Source organism: Ovis aries, chromosome 7 (assembly GCF_016772045.2).
Source record: "Ovis aries strain OAR_USU_Benz2616 breed Rambouillet chromosome 7, ARS-UI_Ramb_v3.0, whole genome shotgun sequence".
Classification (NCBI taxonomy): domain Eukaryota; kingdom Metazoa; phylum Chordata; class Mammalia; order Artiodactyla; family Bovidae; genus Ovis; species Ovis aries.
Window position 1 is genome coordinate 21,424,619 of NC_056060.1, and position 19,079 is coordinate 21,443,697.

The following is a 19,079-nucleotide window of genomic DNA, read 5'->3' on the forward strand; positions in this document are numbered from 1 at the left end:
AGTTACCAGGCCTGGGGCTTAGCTCCCCTCTACCCTGTACCCGGAACCAGTTGCTGCTGCATTAAAGGGAATAGCTCAGGTAAAAGGTTTCCCCTTTGGTGGGGTGCTCTTCTTAAGGGATCATCTAAATTGCATTCTGCTCCTTAGGCAGTGGAGGGAAGATCAAAGCCCCTTTGTCAAGGGTAACCCTAAAACAAAGAACAAGGAGCATGATAGGAAAAGCAAGGACCTTTGTCTATTACAAAATGAAGACACAGATATTAAAGGGAAGTAACCTTGAAAAAGTCAGTTCTAAAACAGTATTGACTCCCACATCCCCTGAATGATGAAAGAGTCCAATTACCCTCAAAGTAATGAAAGGACATTCCTTATAGGGAAGCCCTAGCCCTAGAATAATCAGATGCCATCTCATTACATCATAATGGCCAAGTTGTGATGTCACTGCAGAGTACCCACTCTTTAGTACACGTTGTAAATGAAACCAGACATGCTGAAGGGTAGAATCGGCATGAGGAGCAGACACCCAAGGAGAGGTAATTGAGGGCTTTCCAGGGGTTCCTGCCATGGCTTATAGCCTAGGGTTGCTCCATGGCCCTAATGTCTTTCTAGATCTGTCACCTCTTAGTGTGGTAATAGGTTTGTCTGAAATCTTTCTTCCGCAGACTCCTTTATTGCAGCTTTTGTTATTCTAAGTCTTCCATACTTGGCAGCTCTGATCGGTCAGCCCTCCCCTCCAGTGTTTCTCAGGACAGAGCATAAAACACTAGAGCAGGGTTTCCCTAAATGGGGCAGAAACTCACCATATCCATTTCATTCCCAGGGACAGATCCAAGTTTTTAGTTGTCTGAAGCACACAACTTATGGACTCTTTTTTTTTTTTTTTCAAGAAAAACAAAATACATAAGGCACAAGAGTGAATATATTTCAGGATGAGGAAAAATATAAAAATTATAATTTTAAAAAAGCTGATAAAGATCACAAAATCAAGAAAAACAAAATTTAAAAGCTACTTATGTGGCAAACCTAAATATTTTTCCCTACAGTTTTGTTTTTGGCTGCACACTCTTTGATATCAATCTTTTAATATGATTACATATAATTTTTCCATAAAGAGGTAATTCCATCACCATGATCACTTAAAAAAAATTTTTTTTGATAATTATAAAGAATTTCACCTTCACACCTTGTAAGTGAACAATTATGTTCACATAATTGGGGGGTAGGATTTTTGTCAAGTTTGGGAAAACCCTACCAAATTTCTTTAGTATATGTGGTGTAAGATTTTGGAGCATTTTCAAATTTTGTAATAATGAATAACATAACTCTGAATTGTTGACATTAGTAGTATTCCTGGAAGCTGTATATTGGTTTGTTAGAGCTGCCATAACAAAATACTTAGGCTGGGTCGCTTATAATTTAGAAATTTTCTCACGGTTTTGAGGCTGGAAGCCTGAGATCCAGACGTTGACAGGGTTGATTCCATTCTGAGGTTCCTCTCTCTTGGCTTGTGGCTAGCCATCTTCTCCCTATGTCTTCATATGGTCTGTCCTACCTGCATGTCTGCGTCCAAATTCCGTCTTATTATAAGGACAGCAGTTATACTGAATTGACTTACCCTAAAGACCTTATTTTAATTACCTCTGAATAGACCTTATTTCCAAATATGGCTACATTCTGAGGTACTGGGAGTTAGGACTTTAACAGGAATTTTAGGGGGACACAGTTCAGCCCATAACATCATAAATACTATTAACTGTTCAAAGAAGTAACTGCAAACCACAGATGTGTAACTCCTAAACCCAAACTAAATGTATTCCCAACTCAACTTCATTAGTCAATCCCAAAATGCCCATGGCCTCTTCATTGCCACTGGACAAAAAGAGAAGGGTGATAGAGGGGAAGTCAGAAAGAGACATCAATCTTGACCAACTGCAGTTTGATTTTTTGACCAACTGCAGTTTGATTTTTTTTTTTAAATTCTACAAAAACACATTAACACATTGCTGAGACTCTTCCAGTGCTTTGGAAGAGATCTGTGCAAAAGAGGAGTCTTAACTTCCTCCATCTTCCTTCAGTTCAGTTCGCTTCAGTTCAGTCGCTCAGTCGTGTCCAACTCTTTGCAACCCCATGAATTGCAGCACGCCAGGCCTCCTGGAGTTCACTCAGACTCACATCCATCGAGTCAGTGATGCCATCCAGCCATCTCATCCTCTGTCATCCCCTTCTCCTCCTGCCCCCAATCCCTCCCAGCATCAGAGTCTTTTTCAATGAGTCAACTCTTCGCATGAGGTGGCCAAAGTACTGGAGTTTCAGCTTTAGCATCATTCCTTCCAAAGAAATCCCAGCTTCCTTAGCTATTGGGTAATTGTATATCTGGTCAGTCCTGCTAATGTTACTGAGCCACGGAAAGGGGGAGGGAGTTTCCACTAAAGATTGAGGATGACGTGGTAGGTCCACATTCTTCAGCACTAGTTCCTGGAATTGCTGGGATGATCACTGACTTGCTAACTTCTTTCTCTGATAATGTCAAGTCTGGACCTCTTCCTCTCTTCCACTCCCCTACTCCAGTCCACTCCATCATCTTCTTACGTGTAAGGGTGAAACCCACATAAAAGAGGCAGTCTTCAGCCTGCTTTCCAGAACCAGGGCACAGGAATTTCTTTCCTTAGATTCTTCTTCTCTTAAATCTTGAGTCTTTCACTCTTCTGCATACCCCTGACTTGGGAGTGTGTATCCTCCTGAGACAAATGTGACTGAGTTGTCTACATTTCATAATTCCCAGCCCATGATCTGTGATGCCCAGAAGAACTGACTTAACCCCCCCAGGAACAGCCACTAAATTTTCACAGTTCCTGCCTGGCTTTCTAGCCAAACAGAGTTCTTCCCACTCAATATCCAGCCTCATTGTTTGGATTAAAAGAATGAGCTCTCCATTGACAGCTGAGGGTTGTCACTGCCTAAAATGTTTCGCTTTTCCCTTTCTTCCTTACATACAAACCATTGGGGTTATTATAAGACTTGAGTTAGGAGGTCTGTATATAGCACTGGCCTTGGCTTAAATCCTAAGTGATCAAAAGTTTCTAACTCTAAAACTGTGAAGATTATTTCTGTTGCTTACTCCTATCATGCTTTTAAGGGATACTAGTTTGAAGGGCATGGCTCTTAGGACTGGGATTGTTACCAAATGTATTGAGAGAAGGGAGGAAGGGGCAAATGCAGAGTCAACAGAAAAAGCTGAATTAGAGATACATTTCTCATGCTTGGCAATCTTTAAAGAGCTTTAGACCTTAGCGTGGAGCAATGAAGAATCAGAAGTATCAGTTATGATGGTTGACTTTTTACGGGGTATATGGGGAGTGGCGAGATCTGTGGAATACAGGGCATAATAAATTATTGTAAGTATATAAGCTATTGTGACCTAAATAAACAACAGAAGACTATCATGAGAACAGAAGAGTCATTTCAGAAAGAATTGTTCCCAAGTTTTGGTCAGAAGACTGAGAATCCTAACTATACAAACTTTTGGCCTAGAATTTTGGAATGTGTGGAATACTGAGTCGTTGGAAAGCCCGTTTTATTATAATCCCTTTCTTGACAGCAAAACCAAGGCCCCCCCAACATGAGGCACAACTCCAGGTAGTCTTTACTAGGGCAGAGGAAGGGCCTGAGGGGAGCTGGCAAGACCTAATGAGGTGACCCCCTCTAGGACTTCATATTTGAGAACACCTGTCTGGTGACAACTGGACCCAGGAAGCGGCGGAAGGTGCCAGGCTGCTAGGATCCTCATTTTTCTGGGTGGTCAAGACACTTGACGAAGGCAATGGCACCCCACTCCAGTACTCTTTTGCTTGGAAAACCCCATGGACAGAGGAGCCTGGCGGGCTGCAATCCATGGGGTCGCCGAGAGTCAGACACGACTGAGCAACTTCACTTTCACTTTTCACTCTCATGCCTTGGAGAAGGAAATGGCAACCCACTCCAGTGTTCTTGCCTTAAGAATCCCAGGGATGGGGAAGCCTGGTGGGCTGCCGTCTATGGGGTCGCACAGAGTCGGACATGACTGAAGCGACTTAGCAGCAAGACACTTGATCCATCTCTAGAACAAGTTAACGGTTGCTGTAGGCGCTTCGTTTACAGTTGACGCTGCTGACGACGGTTTGACCCCAGGCTGGGAACGCTTGTCTCCTGTACGAAGCTGGCAAAGGGATACTGAAAACGTCTTCCTTCCGGAGGAAACAAATAGGGAGTAGTTGTAGGCGGTTTGGACAGTTCAGCAAACTGCTTTGAATTTCTTGGGGAATTCCAGGCGGAACATTGCCCAGCGTAACACCGAAGATCCGGCGCCCATACGGCGAGGGTGGGAGGGGGTACTGTTCACGACATCCTAGCCTGGGGGGGACATCTTCCCTGTCCCATGCAGCCAATAGGCATCCCGGCTGAGGCCCACGCACCCAATAGCCGACTTCAACCGAGACCCACTCAGCCAATGGCCGGCCCAGCCCTTTCCGCGAGGGCCCGCCTGCCTGCGCCCACCAATCAAAACTCGGGCCACCTTGGCACCACCCCTGGAGCCCACCCCACCCATCCGCCCCGCCTCCAACTCGCTGGAGCAGGGCTGGGCTAGACGGGCGCGCTCTCGGGGGCGGGGAGGGGGGGCAGTCCCGGTCCTGGCCTTCCGCGCGGGTGGGCTCGGAGCAGGCCGCGCCGGGCAGCAACCCCACTCTCACCCCGGAGGCCCCCTGCCCTTTCTCCCCCTTTCCCCCCGGCCCATGGTGCGAGGCTGGGAGCCGCCGCCCGGGCTGGACTGCGGTGAGTGATCCCCAGCCCTTTCGACTTCCCCTTGCAGTCCCTGTACGATCTCCGACCTCCGGAGCCCCATCTCCGCGCTGGAGGGAAGAGGAGAATTCTAGGTTCGAAGTGGTCCGGTTCTCTCTCCTTTCTCCTCAGGACTTTTCGGTTCCCTGTTTTAACTGGAGGAGGGTGAGTGGGTGTATAGGAGGAGGGGAAGGCCGGGTTGGGACGCCCTTGGCGAGGGGAGGGTTGAGATTTGCCTGCTCCCTGGGGCTCATTGCCCCAAGTGCAGCAACTTTTTGTTCTCTGACCCAGTTTGGAGCCTTCTAGACTGCCTGCGAAATGGAGGATAGGAGAAACGTTTCCTTCCCAGGCCTCCCCTCCTCCCCTCCATGACTGCCTCCTGGCGACTTCAACACACGTACAGAAACCTGGCCTTATTCCTGGGGAGCATGGCCTTTGGGAATGAAAGGTTTGAGAGAAACTGCCCCTTCTGACCCCTACCCAGCCATACTCAGAAAACCAACCAGAAAAGTGAAAACCTGAGTCCTCAAAGGTTCCTGGTGTTGCCTCCTAATCAGAGACTTCTAAACTGAAAGAAGACTCAAGCTGAGACCTATTTGGTAATGTGGACCCAGATGATATATTTTATATGAACCCTCTTCTCACCATACATTTGAAGGGCTTTTTATGCTGAGGATAGGTAGGTGGCAGTAACTGAAAGTAAGCCAGTGAAAGTAGGGAATTTTTAAAATGATGCATACATATCCTAAGCATTGTCATTAAAAGTACTTTCATCTCACCAATTTCTTGGGTAAGTGTCCCAGCGTTTTCTTTGTGTTGCTGATTGGCAGTCCCAATTGTCTTTCTAATATCAACTACATAAGCAAATCTCTAATCTGGCTGCACCCTGAGAACTTTAAAATAAACTACTTTCATCTGCCCCAATCCAGGCTAAGTAAATCAGAACGAGGTGGATAGCGTGGGTTAAGTTTCCCCGGGGAATTTTTCTAATATGCAGTCAGACTGGAACCACTGCATCATCATCTGTGATTTCCAGGTTTGGTTTCTTTAAAGTGGAGACTGAATTTAAACACTTTTGAAGCAATATGAATGCAGAATACTTTTGAGATTTTTAAGTCTCCTGCCCCTCCAGTCTTTTACAGTTTTCTTGCCTTCTCCCAACTCAACAATTTTTTTTTAATGTGCATTTCTTTGTATTATGTCTTTCCAAAGCATTTGACTTTTTTTTTTCAGAACCAATTCTTAATGCACTGATTTTCATAGGTTTATAGGATGTTTAATTATATAGAGAAAAACAAGGGGCATAAGCAGATTTGGAATCACACATAACTGGCCTCAGCACATAGGGCAGCTGAAGGAAGTAGATGACTTTGCCATGCTAGAGACTAGGCTACCAGCCTCTAGTGTCCAGTGCACTGTGGGTATTGATTATGTAATCCAGTGGGGATCAGTTAAACCAAGCTCCTAAACCAACTGAACATCTTTCGCTTCTGTCCAGCTAATAGCACTAGTACCTAGTCCCTTCTAAACTAATTTACATTCTCTTTCAGCCTTCCAACCACTTGTTCCATTCATTCATAAACTGTTTTCTTAAAGCAATTACGACCATGCCTTTACTAAGTTGGGAGGACATAGGACAGAGTTTCTAACGGGCTTCTGGACAATCAGTAAATCCCCTGAGATAATAATTTATAATCTGTAAGTTTCAATGTTTGGGGCGGGATGCGAGGTAAGTCGTAACTTTCTGAGAACCTTTAACTTCTATTGTCAAAGAGAGTCATGATCCAAAAAGTGAGAAGCACATGAACTGAGTATCACTAAATGTCCTTTAAGGCCCTGAAAACTCACGAAAACACATCTCACTCAGGAACATTCTTCAGTTCTCTGAATAAAGACTTAGATAACTTAGCAGGCTCATATCTGGTCTTCACTTGAACTGTCACCTGTTTTAACCATAAGCCTAGGCTCAAGATTTTTGTTTTGGGCCACACCATGCCACATGTGGGATCTTAAGTCTCCTGACCAGGGGATCACACTCATGCGTCTTGCAGTGAAAGTGTGGAGTCCCACCCAGTGGACCACCAGGAAATTCCCAACCTAGGCTCAGGTTCTGAAGATCTCTTTTTCCTAACCTTGTGTGAACACCTACACTAGAAGTTTAAGGCAGCCCATTAATACTTTTCTGCCTTTTGTCCAGGGATATGGAAAGCCCAAAGGGAAATAAGGCTTTGACTTATTTCAGTACAGGCCTTGACTCTGTACTTTTTATTGGTGACTTAAGTAGCAGTAGGACATATCTGGCATGGTAACAGATTTAGTAAATTCAGAATTGATAGTACCACCATCACTGACACCTCTGCCCAGAGGAGTCCTTATTTCTCCAGCTTTGATTTCTTTCTTTTTCTACTTTCTCCAAATGAGGTACAAGGACACAAGATGCTATAGTGCCTTCACTGTGCTTTTGATTACTGTAGGATCTACCCTCTTTGTTATAGTTCTCATGAACTGGTTCTAGTTTCCTCCTATAGCAAAGCCAGATTCTTCCAGGGAGGTACCAGCTCTACTGCTGTGTCCTAATTTTAAAGCACCATTCTGTATCAAAGTCTTTCACAACTTGTGTTTTGTGTTACTGAAGAAATGTGGATGTATGCAGTACACCAAATATGACCTTTGCAGTACTGTTACACTGAACTATCAAGCCATGAGAATCTTAAGGATAGCAGACCACACGAATGAAAGCAACCTGTTTCCTTGTCAGCTGGTACCTGCACCTGCCTTATTCCCTGTCTAGCAGTCTTCACCTCACACTGGACTGCTTTATTCCTTGTGCTACCTTTTCCTCACGTCTAAACTGTCGCCACGACCTTAAAAAAATAGGGCACGAATAAGGTTGAGTGGGTGTCGAGCGTTGGATCATCAAGTATTCTCCAGCTTAGATGTAGTGGTGTTCCTGGTGGGCCACAACTTCCAAATGGTGGTTTTAAGTACCTACCCATGCAGGCACTTCCTCACAGCCACTCAGCTGTGTCTTGAGATGAACCTGTTGGGTAGCAGCAATCAAAATTCACCCGGCAGCAATCAAAAAGGATTTATATCTAAATTATAGATTCTCTAAAGCAGTCATTTTGATACTTTTTTAAAAAGCAGCAAAATCTTTTCTGGAATTATATCCAACTCCCCAAATATAAAAAGTACAAAATCAGATACCCTGGTTTCCCCCATTAGAATTAGGACTCTGCAATAACAGATTGGATACAGTAATTTAAAATATTCCATCTTTGCCTCACTTCCCCTGTTGCCTAGGAGGAGCATTACTTTTCAGAATCATCCCATGATGCTGAAGCAATGATAAAAACTCTAATTTATTGAGCCTTTAGTATAGGCATAATGTCAGTTGCATTTTTTTAGTCATAACCTTGCAGGTAGATGCTGTTATCACCTTTTATTCTGATGGGAAACTAAGGCTTCAGCAAGCACTCTCGGGAGTGGTGAAGCTGTGATTCATCTCAGATTTGTCTCACCCTAGACCTCTACCTCTAACAGCTCTAGGCCCCGCCTATACAACACCTAGCACACAGTAGGTGCTCTGTAAAAACATATGTAACTTTACATACGCTCAACATTATCTTCAGTTTTTACACATGAGGAAACTGAGGCGCCTGTAAGTTCAGACAGAACTGGGATTCAAACTTCCTATGTAATGCTGGCCTTAATCACATTCATATCCACTATGCCATGCTGCCTCCACTTACCCTCTGAAGGTTCTCAAACTGTATTGCATTCAAGGTCTGCATGGCCTTCAGTTTGTTAAGATTTTCTTGTTAAAAGGGAATGGTGACATGCATTAGAATGCTGCCAAATTTTTCTGTTCATCATATAAAATTTCCGATATTACACTGCTCTATCTGTAACTTTTACATAGGCATGCTGTCCTCTCCGTAATGTGTTACAGGGACTATTTGTAAACTCAGATGGGAGTCCTTGAAAAGTAAAGGGTGACAGATAATGTTAGTCTCTAATGCCCACACAGGGAACATTTAACAGGGAATTGAGTTAAAACTCCATCACCAGGAAGTCCCTGGTGGCCCAGTGGTTAGTACTCAGCACTTCCAATGCAGGGGCATGGGCTCAATCCCTGGTTGAGGAACTAAGATCCCCACAAGCCACGTGGCAAAAAAAAAAAAAAGTCAAACTGGGGCCCAGAATTATTCTGGGAAATAGCTTGGGCAGGTTTCCAGGAATAAAGCACAGTCAGAGGCTTTCTCTGCAGTCCCCACACCCATGTTGAGCCTGGGAGCCCTGGTGCCACTGGGTAGCTTGCAGGACCTGGTTACAGTTTATAATGAGCCTGCCCACCTGGTTCCAAGAAGAAAGCTGGACTGAAGAGATAAGAGCTGCAGGCCTCCCGCCCTGTGTGGAGGCGGCTGTTAAGGTCTGAGGGAGCTCTCTAGGCTTCCTGGAGAGAGACAGCAGTTGGAAGAGACAAAGGCTGGGAAAAAGGGGAATAACCTTTGTTCTGCGGAAGTCTTGGGGAAGGAAACATTCACCTCCCTCTACCCTCTCCGGATCAAAACCAAGGGGAACTCCATTCATCCCAGATCATTGACCCATCTCATCCTAATGAGACTTAGAAAAAAATTAAACTCAGTCACCTTCCCGCAACACTCCACCACCAAGAAAAGAAGAAAAGAAAAGGGAGCTGGGTAGAGGGACAGTGCTGTTCTACCTTCTGTACCTTCTAGATTCTCACACTTTGTATTCCTAATCTTCCACATTTTAGAGATAATCTAGAGATAACTCAAGAAATAGTCTGTTAGGAGCTAAAGTGTTCTGAGATTACATACATCTCTTTGGGTTTTCTAGGTGAATCTTCATTCTGTCACTCTTGTTGCATGAACTTAGAGGGTGAAGTGAATTTGAAGGGGAAAGATAAAGGCTCTAAGGATGTTTTCCTTTTTTTTAACCTCAGAAGTCAGATAATCATCTTGGTGACAACACTCACTATTTTTGTGACTTGGAATAATTTAACTTCTCTGGACTTTGGTTTTTTCATACCTATAGGGGGAATTATAGCAGGCTCTGATGATTTATAAGGTTATGAAAATTAAATGAGAAATTGTTAAACACTTTAAAAGCAATCCAGTACAGTACACATAGAAAATTGTTTTTGGAGCCCAACGTTTTGTTTGGTAGAAATTGAGCAATGGCCTGAAAGGGGAACCCCAGTGATCGAGCTGTTTCTCTTCTTATTACAGCTATCTCTGAAGGGCACAAATCAGAAAGCACCATGCCTCCTAATAAAGAGGCCAGCAGCCTTAATAGCTCCCCTGCGGGCCTCATCTGCCTCCCTCCAATCTCTGAGGAACTACAGCTTGTGTGGACCCAAGCAGCCCAGACCAGTGAGCTGGACAGCAATGAACACTTGCTCCAAACCTTCAGCTACTTCCCCTACCCCAGTTTAGCAGACATTGCCCTTCTTTGCCTGCGCTATGGGCTGCAGATGGAGAAAGTCAAGACTTGGTTCATGGCCCAGCGCCTTCGCTGTGGCATTAGCTGGTCATCTGAAGAAATTGAAGAGACTCGAGCCCGAGTAGTCTACCATCGGGACCAACTCCATTTCAAATCCCTTCTCTCTTTTACTCATCATGCAGGGCGGCCCCCAGAGGAAGTGCCTCCTTCTCCTGTGCCACCTCCGGAACAAGTTGGTCTTGGAATAGTGCCCCTGACTCTTAGCGAGCCCACCCAGATGAAAGGATTGAAGGTAGAGCCTGAGGAGCCACTGAATCACCAGAAAGCAAAGGAGACCCTGATGGTACCTGGCAGTGGAGCATTCCCCCATCAATCGCAATTTTGGCAGGATCATCAATGCAGTGGCCTCTCCAAGGAGCAGGCAGGCAGGTGTCCCGACCAGTCACACAGCCTAGGTACTGCCTCCTGGAACCATGCCACAGCTGTCCACCAGCCCCATGCTCGGGATAAGCCCGAATCCATCTCATTACTTGCCAGTAGTTGTAAGAAGGAGTCAGCATCTAATGTGACTCCTCCTTCCTCTACCTCTTCTTCCTCTTTCCAGGGACTGGCTAATGGAGCTCCTGCCACCTCTAAGTCCCTCCAGCCACTGGGCTGTGCCCCACAACCACTGTCACCCAATGAACAGGCACTACCCCCACAGCTGGAGCCAGCTTGGCCCCAGGGGCTAAGGCATAACTCAGCATCAGGTAGGGTTGGCCCTGCAGAGTATCTTTCCCCAGACATGCAACGCCAGCGAAAGACCAAGCGCAAAACCAAAGAGCAGTTGGCTATCCTCAAATCGTTTTTTCTACAGTGCCAATGGGCACGGCGTGAGGATTACCATAAATTAGAGCAGATCACTGGTTTACCTCGGCCTGAGATTATTCAGTGGTTTGGTGACACACGCTATGCCTTGAAGCATGGGCAACTAAAATGGTTTCGGGACAATGCAGTACCTGGTGCCCCTAGCTTCCAGGATCCAGCAATTCCTACACCACCACCTTCAACCCGCTCCTTGAATGAATGGGCTGAGACACCACCTCTGCCAAATCCCCCGCCCCCACCGGATATACGACCCTTGGAGAGGTACTGGGCAACCCACCAACAGCTCCGGGAAAGTGATATCCCTCAACTGAGTCAGGCATCAAGGCTTAGCACCCAGCAGGTACTGGATTGGTTTGACTCTCGATTACCTGAGCCAGCTGAAGTGGTGGTCTGTCTAGATGAAGAGGAGGAAGAGGAAGAGGAGGAACTGCCAGAAGATGAAGAGGAGGAGGAGGAGGACGATGACGACGATGATGATGATGTGATCATCCAGGACTGAGTGGGAGGCTGGGGGAGGGGAGGTCTGTTACTAAAAGACAAACCAACTTAGTTAACTGTTTAAACAAAGAAACCACATTATTTTCTTTTTAACTTACCTTGTGGCAAAGAACTGAAAAACTTTGTGTTCTTGAGGGTGGGGGACAGGGATATAGTAAGGGTAGACCAGGGAGGATGACCATGGAGTACAAAACGAGGTGGGGATCAGACGGGCAGAAATCTAGGCCTCCAATCTCACTGAGGGGCTTGCTATGGGTCTGGGAAAAGGCTCTTGCTCTTTTCATATCCCTGTTCTTTCACCTTACTATTCTACAGAGAGGCTAGGCTTTGGCCCACGGCCATGGAGTTCTGTAAAGGAGGAGGAAAGTTTCTAATACGACCCCAGTCCCAGCATTTTCCCCAAATATAAGGCTGCCTTGCACCTCATTTCTCTCTGAACACAAGTTCATGCATTAATGCAGCTAAGAATCTCAGTTATGTCCCAGTCAATCGCAAATACTTCCTCTCCTCATACCAGCTTGATTTTCTGTGTTTTCCTGCTGCTTTTTGAATCTCACAGGGAGCAGAATGTTTTCATTTCTGATACTGGGACCACTATGCCTTGTACCTTTCCAAAAATCCCCATTCTGTTCACTGTTTGTCTCAGGGTAAATCTTCCCCCCGGAGCTTGTGAAAAAGTTTAATAATTGGGTGGAGAATAATTTAGACTGGATATTTATTGGAGGGAATTAGGGGAGATGTCCTTTTAAAAAAGTAGAATTATAGATTACCGAGGAGTAAAGGAGAGGGAATGGTGTCTGCTGTTCGGGAGGACAGTCCAGATAGATTCCAGGTTTGGTTTTACAAACCTGACACTCCCACCTGCCTAGTTTGACAGAAACTGATTTTTTAATCTTTTTGGTGTTGGTCTGTGTCCACAAAAGAGACTTTACCCCCTGTTTATAATATCTGTCTTGAGGACAGAAGTCCTTATGTTTTAGAGTGGTTTTCATCAGTTGGGGTCAGATATAAAGATATCAGTGGGTTAACCATCTAGAAATAAAAGAGTGGAAGCCCCAAATTGCTAGACTAATAATAAAAAGGCCAAAAATAAAATTGTTTCTCTCTCCACTTTGCCATTTCTCTGGTTTAAAGATTAATGGAACCAAATTCATCTACTTTCTGATTTAGTATACTTTTTATTTTCAAAGCAGCAGGATATACTGAGGTAAAGTAAATGAACAAAACTTGAAATAGATCAGTACCTATTAATAGGCAGATTGCTTTCCACACCTGCTATAGCGTAGGTTCTCTCTCAGAAGAGGGGGAGTCTAGAAATGCCTTTAAAAATAAGCTCAGTTTCAGAAAACGTAATAGGATCCTATTCAGCTACCACGTCATTCCTAAGACCTAATTTATCTCTAGCGGATGCTCTCTTCAGTTTTCCAGTATTTTCACTTAAGGTATACCTGCCTATGGTCCACCCATTTAATTCCTCATTTCTACCCCTTACTACCCAAAGAAGAATAAATGTTTGATCTCAGTGGTAATGTTCTTTGCTTATCCCACCATTTGAGAGTTTACGACATCAACAGAGTTACAGTAGCAATAAAAGGGCATCCTCTTTGTTTCATTATCTGTATACTTTAGTAGGGCTTCAAGCCTGTGTTTCCAACTGTTACGAAACAGAAAGGAAAATCAACATATTTAACAGTATCTAGGTACAGAGGAAACAATAGGGAAATAGAAAAATTATAATAGGACAAGGAACAGAGTTACTGCTTGTTAACTGACAATGGGAGAATATATACAAAGCTAAAAAGTGAAATCCATAAATAAAACATGGTTAATAAGTATATCACCCCACACCACCCCCCAATGATGCCAAGAATTCTTTTTATAACCTTTGTTTCAAGTTGCAGGAAACAAGGGAGCTATCTGTATCCTGTGGGAGAGATAGTAAACATCTTCCTGAAGGACTGACCTGATCACTTTCATAGGAAGTAATACAGCGGTATAGGGTCAAGATTGAAAGAGAGAAAGTACACAATGAAACGAGCGTAGGCAGGGGTACATTTTCCAAGGGCATCACACCTAAGTGAGTATGAGATGCCTCTGTCCATACTTCAGCAGTATGCATAGGTGAGACCTTGAAGGTGGTCTATCCAGGAGTGTTCCATGCTTCTCTCCCTCTGGCTAATCCCATCTGCCTCTGTTGGTAGAGATTCTGCAGCACAGGACAGGAAGGCAGTTAAGGGCGTTTATAATCAAAAAGGGCAAGTAAGGCCCTTTTCAGTCATTATATGAAGTTTAGCATGACAGTAAACCATTGCTGTTGCTTCCCCATAGTTTTTTCCATTGCAAGAAAACTTGTAAGATTTGATACAACCAGTGCGACAAAGGCTATGTTGCTACTCATGAAACTGGAATGTTTCAGTTGGTTTATGGTGATAAGGCAGAATATTTCTAAAATCAAACCAGGGAAACCTGGAACATGACTACCATACCCAGAGGCCATTACCAGGGAGGGAGAATTATGTCTCTGGGTAAGTGGTACTTTCTTCAATAACTCTTAATACAAAAACAGTAATATAATGAATTCACATGTACCCATCACCCAACTTCAACAGTTAACTCATGGCTAATTTTCTTTGCTTTCTGCTCCCTCACACTGCCCTGCTCCACTAGATGAAGCTAAAGCAAAACTAGGACAATCATGTAACTTTCTATCCATAAATGTTTTAGTATGCATCTCCAAAAGATACTTATTTTTTTAAGACAGACTTTAAAACAACCACAATAGCATCATGCCTACCAAAAAAAACCCATTAAAAGCTCTTTAATCAAATGTCCACTAAATATTCAGTTTTCCTCAACTGCCTCATAAATGGTTTTATACAGTGTACTTCGATCAAGATCCAAATGAACATTTAGTTGCGGATGGTTTATACGTCTCAAGTCTTTTTCTCACCTGTGGGTTAATCCCTCCATTTACAAGGATCTTAGAGGGGCTTCCCTGGTGGGTCAGCAGTAAAGAATCTGCCCGCAAGGCAGGAGCCACAGGAGACGTGGGTTCGATCCCTGGGTCAGGAAGATACCCTGGAGGACGGCATGGCAACCCACTCCAGTATTCCTGCCTTGGGAATCCAATGGACAGAGGAGCCTGGCAGGCTCTCAGTTCGTAGGGTCATAAAGAATCCAACACAACTGAAGCTACTTAGCATGCACACACACAGAGGGATGTTATTTCCCCCAGTGTTGCCTTTTAAGGAGTGACTCTAATTTCTTGCTGATAAAAATAAAGGGCATTTTGAAGTCTGACAGCAAAATATTTACCTACCTTAGTAGGTCACCAGGAGCTTGGTCTAAATATTCTCAAAAACCCAAGACTTAAACTTATAAGAGACCTCCTTACAAACCTTTCTTCTTGTTCCCGTGCCCTTTTCCTCTTGTTTTCTGAATCAGAATCATAGTTTCATAAATTTACAAAACATTATTCTAGTTCTCTCTGGAGAAATGAAAATGGCTTTCCCTAGTTCATTCAGTACCTTTAGCCAAAAGATATATTCCATTGAAAATCTTTATCTGTGAAACTTTGGGGAATGTTACTTGTATTAGCATACTTATTAGGTTCACCGTGGCCAAGACCTCTCAGTTTAAAGCCTTGCAGTAAGGAATCCACCTGACAATGCTGGAGACAAAGGTTGGATCCCTGGCTCAGGAAGATCCCCTGGAGAAGGAAATGGCAACCCACTCCAGTGTTCTTACCTGGGAAATCCCATGGACAGAGGAGCCTGGCAGTCTACAGTTCATGGGGTTGCAAAGAGTCAAACATGACTTAGTGACTAAACAACAACAACTGTGTGACCTAATTTTTAAACCCCAAACCAGGGGTTAGAATCTTTGAAACTAAGACCACTCTGAAAAATTACCACACTTGAAATCCACCTCCCTCTTCACTGGTTACATTTTATCACCTTAACAAGACACCAGAATGAGGCATTTATTGTGCAGGCCTAACTGAGGCTTGCATGTGCGGAGACATTAGACTAGCTCACCTGTAGGACTGGTAGCTGGAAACCAGGAAGGCTCCCCAGTGTAGTTCTGTTCTGCCTCTGACCTTAAGGATGGAATGGGATGATGAAAGATAACTTCCTGGGATATTTCCTCAGTATTGCTATTTATTGATCAGGTTAAATAAGCAGTTCTTAATCTGTAGTATACTACTCAGAAGAGAAAAGGCTGTTAGCTAAGTAACTCAAGAGGTGACTTATAAGGTCCATTATTTTCGTTTGAGGATGGGGTATTGACATGGAGTTCTGAGATTTGAATTTAACTATGAATAGAAAGACGTAAAGACAATATCAAGATTTTGGTGAGCTAAGGAAAATGATAGACCCTTATCACAAGGACTGGTAGCAAAAGTATGTTGGAAAACATGAGGAGAAAAAAGATGCTGGTTTATCATTTTCATTGAGCACTGAGCTCCCAACAGTGTTCCAACAGAGGGATCTCAAAAGCAACAGACAAAAACAAACAAACAAAAAAGAACAGTTTAATATTACAAGCCAATCTTCTGGTTAAATATTACAGCAGACCTGTATAAGGGATGAGTGAAAATTAGGCACAATCCAAAGCCTACCTTCACAATCCAAAGTGAAGGAAATGGTGTTAAGAAAATTAAGGAGTACAACTTGAGACAATGCTTTTCCAGGGTCTAGAATAGCACGTAAAAAAAACAATCTCAACTTCTTTTCACCTTGAAATCGTTATTTCAGTATATATGTCAATAGTTGAAGCGCTACTTCTTTAGGAATGTTAAATTAACTTACCTGAATTATTAGGGGTGAAGACTCTTGTGTGACCTGAATCCCCACTATTTAGAGACGGTCTGAAAGAAAAGACTCCCTGTCCAGAGGAGGCAGATGAAGCTCTAAAGAGGGGAAACAAGAGCATCAGCAGAAAAAAGGAAAAGTTAAAGTAAAAAGCATGTGTAAAGGAAGAGCCTATACATTTAAGCCATAGAGGAAATAAATCCCCTACTTGCAACTGAGAATACAATTAAATAATTCAGATGTGTATTAGACACAGAACTATTCAATCTTCTCTTTTGTTTCCAAGGTTGATTATAAATTTCAGTAGTACAGGTAAATGGAGATAATAACTCCAGGGCTGCTGGCAGAATGTCAGTGGGAACATCTCAAGTGAAAGGAAACACAGTGTGCCTTACCTATAAGATAGGCTGTGAGTAGAAGCCGGTGAAGGGGTTTCTGGAAAGCATAAAAACGAGTCTGTGAGATAATCCACGAACTGAAAAGAGATCCAGATATTTTGGGGGCCAGGGCAAAGGAACTGGGGATCAAAGATTTTCAGTATATATGTTAGGCTTTGGGGCTAAAGGCACGTGAAAAAGCCCACAAATCACCTAGCAGTGGATCATTATGGAACTGTCTTTTCCCTTTCATGAGTTTGTAGGTCAGGATCATGAGCACACTGCCCTGATGTGCTCCAATGTATCTGTGCCTTGATTTCCCCTCTAAGTTGAAGATGACCAGAAAGAATGTCTAAACACAATGGGTCGTTAAATTGGTGGCATCAGTAAAAGTGGCAGAGTGAGGACCTCCACAGAGTCTCTCCATAAAAGGAATGAGAAATCTGGCAAAAATTGTCAGAGTCGACTTTTCTCAGAATTCTAGAAATTAACAAGGGGTTTTTAACAAGCTGGGGAAAGTTTATTCCAGAAAAATAACTGAATGTGAGTAAACAGTGAGTTTTGTGACATTTTAACTTGCCCTAGTCCCACTTTTCCCTCTCCAGGTCAATGGAAGCATTGAAAACCAACAGTCTGGCTGTCATCATAGGGGATGGAATGGGGTTAGAACTCTTTCAAAGCCTCATCCCAGAAAACTCTCATTACTTCACCTGTCTTCACTTGCACGGCTGCCTTTATTTGACCTGACTTGATGCCAAACTTATATGCAGAGTACATCATGAGAAACGCTGGACTGGAAGAAACACAAGCTGGAATCAAGATTGCTGGGAGAAATATCAATAACCTCAGATATGCAGATGACACCACCCTTATGGCAGAAAGTGAAGAGGAACCAAAAGCCTCTTGATGAAAGTGAAAAGGAAAGTGAAAAAGTTGGCTTAAAGCTCAACATTCAGAAAACGAAGATCATGGCATCCGGTCCCATGACTTCATGGGAAAAAGATGGGGAAACAGTGTCAGACTTTATTTTTGTGGGCTCCAAAATCACTGCACATGGTGATGGTAGCCATGAAATTAAAAGATGCTTACTCCTTGGAAGGAAAGTTATGACCAACATAGATAGCATATTCAAAGGCAGAGACATTACTTTGCCAACTAAGGTCCGTCTAGTCAAGGCTATGGTTTTCCTGTGGTCATGTATGGATGTGAGAGTTGGACTGTGAAGAAGGCTGAGCGCCAAAGAATTGACGCTTTTGAACTGTGGTGTTGGAGAAGACTCTTGAGAGTCCCTTGGACTGCAAGGAGATCCAACCAGTCCATTGTGAAGGAGATCAGCCCTGGGATTTCTTTGGAGGGAATGATGCGAAAGCTGAAACTCCAGCACTTTGGCCACCTCATGCAAATAATTGACTCATTGGAAAAGACTCTGATGCTGGGAGGGATTGGGGGCAGGAGGAGAAGGGGACAACAGAGGATGAGATGGCTGAATGGCATCACTGACTCAATGGACGTGAGTCTGAGTGAACTCCGGGAGATGGTAATGAACAGGGAGGCCTGGCGTGTTCATGGGGTCGCAAAGAGTCGGACACGACTGAGCGACTGAACTGAACTGAACTGATGCCAAACTGGCATGCTGTAGTCTGTGAGGTCGTAAAGAGTTTATGACTTAGCAACTGAACCACAACAAAGTGCCAAACTTACCAGGACTTGGAGCTTAGAGTTCACCAAGTGTGAAAAGCCTTTTTTCCCCCCAGGAGTGTTTGTTGCAAACAATTAGAGGCATTTGTTTAGGCTGCCTGAGGTGACTATCAATTGGAACAAATAAAAGGCTAACCAAAAAGCATCAAAAAGAAAGCTATGGAATGAGCTGTCTTCAGGGACTTTGAAAAGGAACAACAGGTTCTTGGGAATCGAGGCCGTGTGCACAGGGCTATATGCATGCTCAAGAAAGACCTAAAAAGACCCTAAGCTGTCATCTTGGGCTTACGTAGAGGTCACACAAGCAGAAAGGGAAGGCTATGGCACAGAAGTCAACTGCCTGAGTGTTGAAAGTGCACCTCAATATACAGTCCTTTAACACACGCTGAGAGATGTATTGGTATCAGGTGTTTAAGGAAATCTCTGTCCAATCATTAGCTGACCACTAAGCTAACTGAAAAGAGACTTCAGTGGCCACATATGACAAAGAAAACAGATTTTATAGAATTAGTTTTAGAAAGTCACTAAACAAACAATGACA

The 19,079-nt window shown here is 43.8% G+C and overlaps 2 protein-coding genes across 8 annotated transcripts in view; one reads left to right on the top strand and one right to left on the bottom strand.

Moving 5' to 3' along the window:
* Positions 1-4,657: 4,657 nt before the first annotated feature.
* HOMEZ (homeobox and leucine zipper encoding) lies at positions 4,658-12,759 on the top strand. 3 transcript variants are annotated; one of them, XM_042252957.2, is made up of 3 exons: positions 4,658-4,980; positions 5,107-5,414; positions 10,071-12,759. In XM_042252957.2, the coding sequence occupies exon 3, from the start codon at positions 10,103-10,105 to the stop codon at positions 11,648-11,650; it is 1,548 nt and encodes a 515-aa protein (XP_042108891.1). In that variant the 5' UTR covers positions 4,658-4,980; positions 5,107-5,414; positions 10,071-10,102; the 3' UTR covers positions 11,651-12,759. The 3 variants fall into 3 exon arrangements, with proteins under 3 accessions (XP_042108891.1, XP_027827429.1, XP_004010381.2); XM_027971628.3 differs by lacking the exon at positions 5,107-5,414; XM_004010332.6 differs by lacking the exon at positions 5,107-5,414 and having other exon boundaries at positions 4,658-4,809.
* Positions 12,760-12,807: 48 nt separating this feature from the next.
* Positions 12,808-19,079, bottom strand: part of RNF212B (ring finger protein 212B) — a 33,674-nt gene continuing 27,402 nt past the window's right edge. For 3 of the 5 annotated variants that reach the window (XM_042252959.1, XM_042252958.1, XM_042252960.2), the window contains 5 exons: positions 16,859-16,898; positions 16,461-16,561; positions 16,271-16,345; positions 15,687-15,748; positions 12,808-13,855 (listed from right to left, as the gene is read on the bottom strand). In XM_042252959.1, the coding sequence (XP_042108893.1) occupies positions 13,790-13,855; positions 15,687-15,748; positions 16,271-16,345; positions 16,461-16,561; positions 16,859-16,898 (344 nt within the window). In that variant the 3' untranslated portion in view covers positions 12,808-13,789. The remainder of the gene's footprint in view (positions 13,856-15,686; positions 15,749-16,270; positions 16,346-16,460; positions 16,562-16,858; positions 16,899-19,079) is intronic. The other 2 variants (XM_060418557.1, XM_015096878.3) reach the window with 1 other exon arrangement.

What these genes read in the sequence shown, in the direction of transcription:
- HOMEZ (XM_004010332.6), top strand. Translation starts at nt 4,770, where the DNA reads ATGGTGCGAGGCTGGGAGCCGCCGCCCGGGCTGGACTGCG. An exon ending in GCCGCCCGGGCTGGACTGCG is followed by an intron (nt 4,810 to 10,070) that starts GTGAGTGATCCC and finishes TTCTTATTACAG; the next exon opens with CTATCTCTGAAGGGCACAAA.